The 10,789-nt window shown below is 32.8% G+C and overlaps 1 protein-coding gene across 6 annotated transcripts; it reads right to left on the bottom strand.

Annotated features, from left to right (window-relative positions):
• LOC107630492 (nuclear transcription factor Y subunit A-3) lies at positions 7,192–10,501 on the bottom strand. 6 transcript variants are annotated; one of them, XM_016333635.2, is made up of 5 exons: positions 10,284–10,500; positions 8,364–8,443; positions 8,210–8,281; positions 7,912–8,091; positions 7,192–7,807 (listed from the first exon to the last, which is right to left on the bottom strand). In XM_016333635.2, exons 2-5 carry the CDS (start codon positions 8,436–8,438, stop codon positions 7,496–7,498), a joined length of 639 nt encoding a protein of 212 aa, XP_016189121.1. In that variant the 5' UTR covers positions 8,439–8,443; positions 10,284–10,500; the 3' UTR covers positions 7,192–7,495. The 6 variants fall into 6 exon arrangements, with proteins under 6 accessions (XP_016189121.1, XP_016189122.1, XP_016189123.1 ...); XM_016333636.2 differs by having other exon boundaries at positions 8,364–8,460; positions 10,284–10,499; XM_016333637.2 differs by having other exon boundaries at positions 8,364–8,438; positions 10,284–10,499.

The following is a 10,789-nucleotide window of genomic DNA, read 5'->3' as shown; positions in this document are numbered from 1 at the left end:
GATAGTAATTAAATTTTATTTTTGAACAGTAACATTTTATTTGTATATAAAAATCGAGGTATAATTTGTAATTATATAATTTTTCGGGTATTTCAGGTAATAAATAAAGCACAGGGGTAAAATGGGTATTTTATAAAAATTCAGGATTACTTTTATAAATATTGAGATAAGTGAAGTTTCAAATATAATTTTATAAAATTGTTAGGTTAAAAATAAAACATTTAAAAGTTTGAGGTTTAAAACGTAAATAATAAGAGTTTAAGAATAAAAGCTTTACAAAGTTAAGTTTTTTTTTTTAAAAAAAGAGAGATATAAATATTATTTATTTATCATTTAAATTATCTTATTTATATTATCGTTATATTTTTTATTAAGAATATTTAAGTCAGAGAAGAGCAAACAGAAGGACCCTTAAAAAGCTTTAGAGGACACAGTTAATTTAAGACTTTTATGATTCTTGTTCATAAGTCATTAGGGAAAGGCGAGTTGAATTATGGTAAAGAATTAAAATATTGAAGAAAAGAAGAGAGAAAGAAAAGAAGTAAGAAAATAAAAGAGAAAGATGAGAAAAAAAGAAAAGAAAAAGAATAAAAAGAGAAGGATGCATTAAGTAAAAGGATCTTTGTCATAGAAGAGCAGAGAGAAGTGACTGAAAATATTTTAATGAACATCTGCCACAGTAGAGCAGATAGAAAAGAAGGTATTAATTAAAGGGATCTCTGCTGCAATAGAGTAGAGAGCAAATGTTAAAAAGAAATTGAGTGTTGTTTGGGCCTTAGTGCCAAGTGTCTAGTGAGGACGGCGATGCGTAACGCTCACTTGATACTATAGGACGGCGATGCATAAGACTCATGAAGGGGATGTTGGCTGAGATAAGGACGACAATATGAAATGCTTATCTCAGGACCAGTGTTGGGAACCGGGCAACAAACCGACACATGAGCTCATGGCTTGTATAGGACTAGACATGCATCATACTTGTTTGCGCATATTTGTTTGTGATTGTGTTTTCTATGATTGTGTGTGCTTGTGATTAGATTCTATGTTCTGTAATTGCTGAGTTGGATTATACTTTGTTGACTATTGTTATTGACTGAGAACATAATGAAATGAACTTAACTTCTAACTCTGACCCTACTAAGAACTCCCTAATTCTTACCCCTATTTTCACCCCTTTCAGCTGCAGGTGCGAAGGTTTAGTGCGGAGCTACAGGAGCATAGAAGATGATGTTTACGAGTTGAGTTGTAGAATTTATTTTCCCCTCGTGGTTTATTCTTTTAGTTTTTAGAGGGGTAGGACTTGTAATTGAGGTTCTTTGACTAAGTCTATGTATATAAAGCCATGTGAATATATATACTTTTGTGATTAAGTGATTTAAAATAAAGAATCTTCATTTTCTTAATTAAAGGTTTCAGTTCGTATTTGCAAAGGTTCAATATTAAATAAATATAATATGAAATTAAAGGAGTAGAGGTAGGTGACGCCCGGACTTTTAGTGCGATCATGAGGTTAGGATGTTATAGACCTTCTCAAGAATTTTGGTTATCTAAATTGTAAGCCTCTCTCCACCCCATTTGATTATAGTAAAAAACTCTCGAAGGAGTCAGGTACTATTTTAACGGATAACACTACTTACAGATAGCTCATCGGTAGACTCCTTTACCTCACAAACACTAAATTCGATATCTCTTATGCTGTGGGACGTTTGAACCAGTTTTTAGACTGTGCAACCACTTCTCACCTACAGGCTGCTTTTCATGTACTCTGATATTTAAAAGACAAACCTACAACTGGTCTATTCTTCTCCTCTACTTCTAATCTGCATCTCATCGGATTTGCCAACGCTGACTGGGTACCTATGCCGATACTCGTCGTTCCGTTTCTAGTTATTGCTTCATGCTTGGGAACTCTCTCGTTAGCTGGAAGAGTAAGAAGCAAACCACCATTGTCAAGTTCTCTGCAAAAGCTGAATATAAGTCTCTTGCTGTTGCCACTTGTGAAGCTAGTTGGTTATCTTTCTTAATGGATTTTGCCGCTCCAAAAGTCTATCACTCTATTCTGTGATAACCAGTCATCCATTCACATTGCAAATAATCCCATCTTTTATGAAAGAACTAAACACATTGAAGTAGACTTTCACATTGTTCGTAAAAAGCATTTGTCTGATCTCATTCATCTTATGCCAGTTCGTTCTAAAGATCAACTTGCTGATTTTCTTACTAAAACTATGCCACTGGGTCATTTACTTACTAATGTTTCTAAGCTAGGATTGTTAGATTTATACAATTCTAGCTTGTGGGAGGGTGTTACCTAGCTTATTATTTTTTTAATAGTTTAATGTTGATGGTAATTAATCATAGTAGGAGTACATAAGGTTAGCCACAAAAACATCTTTTTCAATTTTCAGTTTTCATTCATTTGAAATTTTTAAAATGAGAAGAACTAATTTTTTTCTCTCTTTCAACTTTTACTCTTCCTCTTTCTGTTCTGGTTCGTTAAACCATTAACATCACAACTTGAATAGCTTAGGACATGAGATTTTCTTCATTAATTGAAAAAACTTCTCACAACACAACCATTTTTATATTCTTCAGCCTATTAATGGTGATTATTCTACATCACATAAAGAATCATATGCTACACATTCATACACTGAAGAATCTATTATTGCTCTTTGCTCATGACCATTCATTGTTCAATGATTTATAAAATAAAACTAACCTAGTAGCATACAAAAATGGTTACCTAAACCGTGATTTAGACCCCTTTTAGGTCATCAGTTTTTGAAAAATTGTGACTATAAATCTTTTTAAGTCACTCCTAAAACCGTACCATATCATTTTTTAAAAAATTATGACCAGAATTTTTTTTGTCATAGTCAAAATCGTGATCATAGACCCTTTATGATTACGATTTTTTACCATGACAAAAAAAACTGTAGCCTGGTGCAGAATTTATAACCCACAAACTAATCGACAAGTGCATCATATCATACCAAGTAGTGCCTCAAGTGAATGAGGGTCGATCCCACAAGGATTGATGGACTAAACAACAATGATTGCGTGATTTACTTAGTTAGACAAACAGAAAATGGTGTTTAAAGAGTTCAAAATCATTAATAGTAAATTCAGAATATCAGAAAGCAAATAGTAAATTGGTGTGAATAATATGAGAGAAAACAGTTAAAGCTTAAGAGATATTTATTTTCCGTATTAACTTTTCTTACCAACTATTTTAATCATGCAAGATTCAATTCATGGCAAACTATATGTGACTAAACCCTAATTTCTTAAACTTTTTTAGTCTCCTCTAATCTTCATCAACTGCCAATTCTTTGGTCACTTGATTCCAATTAGAGGGTTAAGTTCAAATCTAGTTTATATGCCACATAAACCCTAATTACCCAAATATAAGAGGACTATATGTCACGTCTCCCGTTAATTCCAGATAATTAGTGATTTAGGAGAATTTGTTTTCAAGCTGTTGTTCAGGTAAATTACTTTTCCAAGTTTTACAAGAACTCAAATAGAATAAGGGTCATACTTCCGTTCCACCCAGATTCATAAGATGAAGAATGAAAACAATTCTTGAAATTGAAATCAATACATGAATTAAAATAGAAAAGTAATAGTATTAATCCATAGAATAAATAGAGCTCCTAACCTTAACAGTGGAGGTTTAGTTGCTCATGGCTCAGAGAGAAAACTAGAGTTTTGAAAAACTATAAAGTGCGGAATGAGGTCCAAGAGAAGAGAAGAGCCCGAAGGGCTGATTCTTTTCCTATTATATCTAATCTTAATTAATGTAAAATATATTTTCTAAAGCTAAATAATATCTTTTCCTATTTGTAAATAAAACAAAGTTTAATCAAAATTGAATGAAATCTTCGTGGCTTTCCTTTGATAGATGTGGGGACCATGTATTTATGCTTGGTTGGCGCCTAACTTGAAGATGTTGAAGTTGGACTTGAGCTTGGCCAAATAGAATGAGTGCTGATGGTTGTACCTGGCGCCTAACTTGGTGAAACCCAAGTTAGTCGCCACCTTGGCAGTGAGCTCTTGAAGGTTTCCTCTTGTCTTGGCGCCTAACTTGGGAAAAGCCAAGTTAGGCGCCACCTATGCAGCGTACACTCAAAGTAAATCCTTCTTTTGGCGCCTAACTTGGAAATAGTCAAGTTAGGCGCCAGTATGGCCAATTGCTGGAGAAGAAGTGTGTACTATTATATATCGTTGGAAAGATCTGAAAGTTAGCTTTCCAATTCCACTGAAATCACATCAATTGGATCTTTGTAGCTCAAGTTATTTCTGTTGGAGTGCAGAGAGGTCTGGGTTGACAGCACCATTCACTTTCTTCTCTTCTTCTACAAAAACTCCATCAAATCCATCCGAATGCTACCTGAAATAAACAGAAATGTACACGACTCAAAGTAGTATTCATAGTGTCTAAAAGATATTTAAATCTCGATTAAACTTAACAATTCAAATACAATTTCACTAGAAAAAATAGAAAAGATGCTCACGCATCATAGCCATAGACTAAAAATGTTGTAGTGTATATTTGCACTCAACCTTCCTTTATTGCATGATCAATTGTAATGCCCTTCCTTAAAATATAGTTCGAGCCTAAACTCTCGATTTATATTTTGAAATATTAAAATTTTTTTTCTAACTTTAAATTTAGCTGCAAAATATTTTAGAATTACTATAATAACAATAACTATTTTTACTTCAAACTATTCTCTAAATCAATTAAATACATAGATCAAATGATATTATTGTGTCAGATCATATTTTTATTAATTAAAATCGTTTACACATAAATTTTTTTTATCATCTCATATAGAGTCGTTTTAGGTTTTTCTCTATTTTTTGTCACTTGTTTATCTTTTATCTGATCCATCATTTTAATCGATACTGTACTTATCTTCTTCTCACATACCCAAACTACATAAGATAAGATTCTCTCATCTTTTTTAATAATGGGCATTACTTTAACTTCTTCTTTTATATTCTCCACCTTTATTTTGTCAATACGTGTTTAGTTACTCATCTATCTTAGCTAAGCATCTACATCTCTATCACATTATACTTATCCTTATGCTAATTTTTTACTACTCAATACTTTGCTCCATTTAAAATAGTTGGTTTAATAGTGGTACAATGAAATTTACTCTTAAATTTTAAAATTATTTTTTTATCATATATAAAACAAAGCGCTAGAAATAATTTAACTAGAAATTAAGATTAACCAAAAAACCAAATCGGATTTTAATTAACTAGAAATTTGGTGTAGTTAGCAAACCAAATTGGTTTTAAATGGAAAAAAAAACTAATTATAAAAATAATAAACCAATTTTAAACTGATTCTAAATATAAAAACAATTTAAAAAAATAATCGATTTCAATGAAAATCGTCTTTTTCATTTGAAAATCGATTTTATAAAAAGATCAATTTTTAATTTATAAACCGATTTCTAACATTCTAAAAAATCAATTTAATCTTTTTTGCATATTATAAAATCAATTTAAATCTATTAAACAATTATATTTAAAAAACTAATTTCAAAACTCCAAACAATAAAACTGTTTTTGGTTTGGCTAACCGATTTACATATCAATTTTTACTAATTTGGTCAATCGTTTTTTTAAATTGGTTATCATTTATAAACCATTTCAAAAAACCAGTTATTTATAATTTGGTTAAAATTTTTTAATCAGCTAACGAATTTATGTTTTTTTAAAAATACCTTTAGGGGTGTACATGGCCCGATCCGGCTCAATGACCCGTCCCGACCCCAAACATTTTAGGAGCTAATTTGGTGCGATTTCACCGGGTCTAGAGTTGGGTCTCAAAAATAGACCCGGTCATTATTTCGGATCGGGTCCGGGTCATAACTCGGGTCACCCGAACTCAGCCCGGTCATCATACACAATTAATATTTTGTGTTATTAGTGATGGATGATGGTCATTCTTATGTGGAATTTAAGTATTGTAAACCTTAATATTTTGTGTTATTAGTCATTATAAGACTATAAGTTAATATTTCATGTTTAAAATGCATAAGACTTTAGACTAATGCATAATATTGTGTTATTGTATTAATTTAAATATTTGGTGTTATTAAACAATATTAGTATTGATTGTGGTTATGCTTTAATTTTAGAGAAGGGTTAGTTCTTGTTATATTTTTCCAAGTGAATTTTACCATGTGAAATAATGGTTTGAGTCTTGAAAATTTAGATATTTTCACATGTTAGCTTACAAGAAACTAATGTTAACGGCCCGATTTTTACCCGATATAATCGTGACCCAAAAGTGTGTAGGTTTCATCGGGTTTAGAACCGGGTTCGAGTCTAACAAATAAGCCCGATATATATTTCGGGGCGGGTCTGAATCACATCAAATCCACTTTTATCCGACACATGAACACCCCTAAACACCTTTACTAATTACTACGTACTCTATTCTTTGGCCAGTTTACTTGAATTCTCTATTATCTTGTGGAAGATACTTAAATCACTTAACTTGTGGTAGTCTCTAATTTTCACTTTATGTTAGTGCTTCTCTTTCTCGTATCGAACTTATATTCCATATATTTTGTCTTACAATGGCTTATGCAAAACATGCAAAACAATTCTAAATCCAAGTTCAACCATTATTTGCAACAAAATAACTTCAAATTCCACAAGATTCACACCTAATTTGAGCCTTCAGTTTATCCTTTGCATCAATTCTAAACAAATCAAATTCAGCCTCATAGTATTCTTCAATCAAATTCATTTCTAATCGCAAATGTTGTTTCGATCTCACTGCTAAGCGCCAGCATTATTGTCACCTGTGTTGATACCAGCACCAAATTGAACCAGTACAAAACAGAGATCAGAGATTTTGTGTTGAAAGATACGTTAAAATTTGGATTTGAGGATGAGGAAACGGAGAAGAAGAAAGACTTGTATGGAGTGTGAATTTGTATGTAAAAATAAGAACGGACTTGAATTGCATGTGTCATGGAAAGAAAGAAGAGATTTTTGCTTTGCACAGGACGGGAGTATTGGATAGAAAGGTAAGTTGCTTTATGCGGAATATGAACTTAAAACTACTTTTTTAGTTGTGATGTTGAAATAACAATTCCCTTGTACAAAATGTGTAGAAGCACATACATAGTCTCGTATGACTCAAATATTTGCCAATTTGGACAAAGAAGCTGTGACACAGTTTCAAAGTTTTGAATATACAGATAATGGATCACAAATGACAAATATATATATCCAATCCACTTCAACAAGATTACAAGACCAGTACATGCAACAGCAACATTACAATACGTAGAAAAGGCCCCGTCATAGAAAAGGCATTAGTAGAAGTCTTCAGTTTTAAAACTAACATTTTACAACACCACATGAAAACACAAAGTAGAAAGTAAAGTGACAGAGCCAAGGATGAGTTGCCTGACCGATGAAGCTCGATCGATCTTGCGTGGTCCAGTTCCACCTCTCACCGGACCACTGGAGCTCGGCCCAAGTTTGCAGGGCCTGCCAGGAACAGCTGCGCTTCCGGCTGCCTGCTAACACTGTTGCTTGACAAGGACGTCCGATCCGAGCAGGTTGTGATTGAAGATGCATTGCCAGCGGTTCTCAAGAGATGACTTTCAACCTTGGATGCATCCTTGCTGGTGTCTGAGCTAGAATGCGCGCCGGTGACAACTTCAGCATTAGATTGTTCAAACTGTTTGGTGCTCAGGAATCGTCCCCCGGAACCCCTCACCCTATTCAAAGCATGGCGATGGCGAGACTCGTGTAGATATGGCTGAAAAGAAAGAGAATCAATATATTTTGCAGAATTCTTTCATTTCATGCATACAAGATTACTGAACAAAAGCAAAGCTACCATCACCATGTTATAGAGCATACCTTACGATTTTTTATAAGTTTGTTCTGAGCCTCAAGCTTTGCTCGCGACTGACGCCTTCTCAGTATACCGTGGTATTGTTTTGCATTGACATAAACGGGGCCATCCTCGGCAAGATCAAGTGGTAAAGCAACTCTAGTGGATTGCAATCCCAGCATCTGGGGCAACATTTGGGGTTGATTCTATAATATTTTAAACAAACAGTGAAATCATATTAAAACATGATACTAGCAAAATCAAGACAAAAAAAAGTAATGGGAATTATACATCACCAAAATCCGAAATCCCAAGTGCACTTACAATACCCTGTGGTCCATAAGCAATTAATGAACCGGCGAAAAAGGGATCTTCGTAAGGATAGGAACCATGAGCCTATAATTGAAGGACCAAAAGCTACTTAGCTTCTAAAAGGGTGTAAAAGTGTTGCAAATCGAAAAGGGTAAGTTTCACATACCATCGAGTAATCGCATTCAATTTGTGCACAATCGAATGCCGTATCCGGATAATTGAGCGAGAGAAACGGTTTCATCTAATCTTCAACATCAAAGCCACTAGTCAAAATTCGTAAGTTGACTTGAGAAAATGGTTTCAATGTTAATACACAAAGATAAGTTCACCCCAGTGAATATACACAGTTATTAGAGTTATGTGTTCACCAAATTTCATAGCTTTATTAATTATTATCTCAAGGAATGCAAAATGAATCCATTAACAGACCTCAAATACAATAACAAATAGAATCAGCTTAGATGCTTTAAAATTAGAAAGAAAGTTATGGAAAAGAATTATCTAGATGAATCTACTCCCACTTCCTAAACAAGAGAATCTACTACTCCCATAATTGTACGGCTTGACTGCGACGTAGTGAAATAGTGAAAGAACAAAAAGAATAACAAAAGCAATGTCTTATCTCACTGGACAATAACAAACAATAAAGTCTTATCTTGTCATAGACCATCTCAGAATGCATCTATCACAAATATAGCATGCCGTCAGCAGTGAAAAAGGGAACAAAGAATGCATGCAATTTTAGCTAGGTTTTAAGTTCACGTGATTAAATTTTCTCAGTCCTCAAATCCTTATATGTACCTCTTATTTGTCTAGTCCTTTCAGTTCTGCATTTTATTAGTCACTTAATTTACTACTAATCGCAAACAATTGTCCTTTCAGTGATCCTAAACAATAACAAAATGCATTGAGATTTTGCCAAGTAGCGTTAAATCAATTGGCTAATTAAGATTGGGAATAAAAATGGAGATGGGAAATAACTATTATAATAACAAACTATTAATAATATGTATTCTACATAATTTTTTCACCTTGTATTAAAAAGAGGAATATTTTAATAGAAAATTTCAAATTACTCATTCATGTACGGCTCATCATTATAGCCTCCATTCTCCAAATATTCACCTTGGAAAGACCATCTTAAAATCAACAGCCAATGAGAAATTACCAAAAAACAAAAATCTTCCAAAGAGTAAATTATTCATTATTGTAAATACGACAACAATCACCGAATGCAAGAATTTGCGAATCCTTTCATTTGTCTTTCATTAGATTGATTATCTGGCATGTTCATATGATTTTTCATTTTGTTCTTATGCCATTTGTTTTCTTGTTGTATTTCTTTATGACCATAGAAGTCATCATATTGGAGTTTCTAGACAAATATGGCACTTGGAAATTGGGATTATATTATACTGTAAGAGATAAGAGAAGAGATTGCTTCGATGTTTTGGTTTATTTTTTGAGTGACATTTTTTGGTATTGACTATGCTTTTTTATTTATCATATATACTCTTTCCTTATTACTTTATAGTTTTTCATCATTTCGACGATCAAAGAATATAAAGATTAAAGAAGAAAAAAAGAAAAAAGAAACCTCCCAAAATATGCAAACCTTTTTTCCCAGCCCAAAACGCAGAAGGAGAAAGAACATAGGAAAGAGATATGACACAGCAATTTAAAATTAAGAGGAAAAAAGAAAAAGAAAAAGCCTTTTACTACCTCAGAAGCAATTCTTCCAAATCTTAAGTGAGTAATGACCTAAACAACAAGACATAGGTGACCTCAAACTCCACATGCAAATGGGAAACATGTTAAAGCACCTAGACCATACTAACACTTGGATCCCACATACATAAAATCAAATCACAAAACAAGGCAAAGGCAAAGGAAAGAAACGCAGCCAAAAATAGAGGAAAACGAAAAGAAGAAGGCACACCGATAAAAGAACAAAAAGCAAATAATAAATAAATAAATAAAGAATAAAGGCAGCTCATAGAGGGGAATGAAAAATAAAAGAAAAGGATGAGTATGTAGTGGAGAGACAAAGAGGATAAGTGAAGTGAAGTAAAGTGAAGGGAAGTACCGTTTGGGAAGTGGGAAAGTAGGAATGAAGAAGGAGAAAGTGCAAGTACAATGACTACTGTTGTTGGGTTCAAGTTGGGCATGTCTCCTCTCCTGAAACCCCTCTTTCTCTCTCTCTCTCTTACTCAGCCACCCTTCAAGTGTACTGTCATTCTCTCCCCTGTTTCTCACTCTCTAGAGTCTAGAATGCTCTCTTCTCTCTCTCTTCCTTATTTACTGTTGGGGACGGATATTTTGGCATAAATGCAAATTTTCAAATAATAATATACTTACATATTCGTCTCAGGGTTTGTTTTGTTGTTCTTTTTTACTCTATTCTTTTTACTTCTATTATTCCATAAGCTTTAAAATCCAATCGGTTATTGAATTAGTACCATTAAAAATTTAGTATTTCAAAATTTCAATCAAAATTCAACTATCATTAAATTAATATAATAAAATAATATATTTATAAATAAATATATAATTTTTTTAAAAAAATTATTATTTTAAATTGATTTTGGAAAA

Source organism: Arachis ipaensis, chromosome B03 (assembly GCF_000816755.2).
Source record: "Arachis ipaensis cultivar K30076 chromosome B03, Araip1.1, whole genome shotgun sequence".
NCBI lineage: Eukaryota > Viridiplantae > Streptophyta > Magnoliopsida > Fabales > Fabaceae > Arachis > Arachis ipaensis.
The sequence above is the reverse complement of the archived record's forward strand: the minus strand, read 5'-3'. Positions and strand labels throughout refer to the sequence as shown.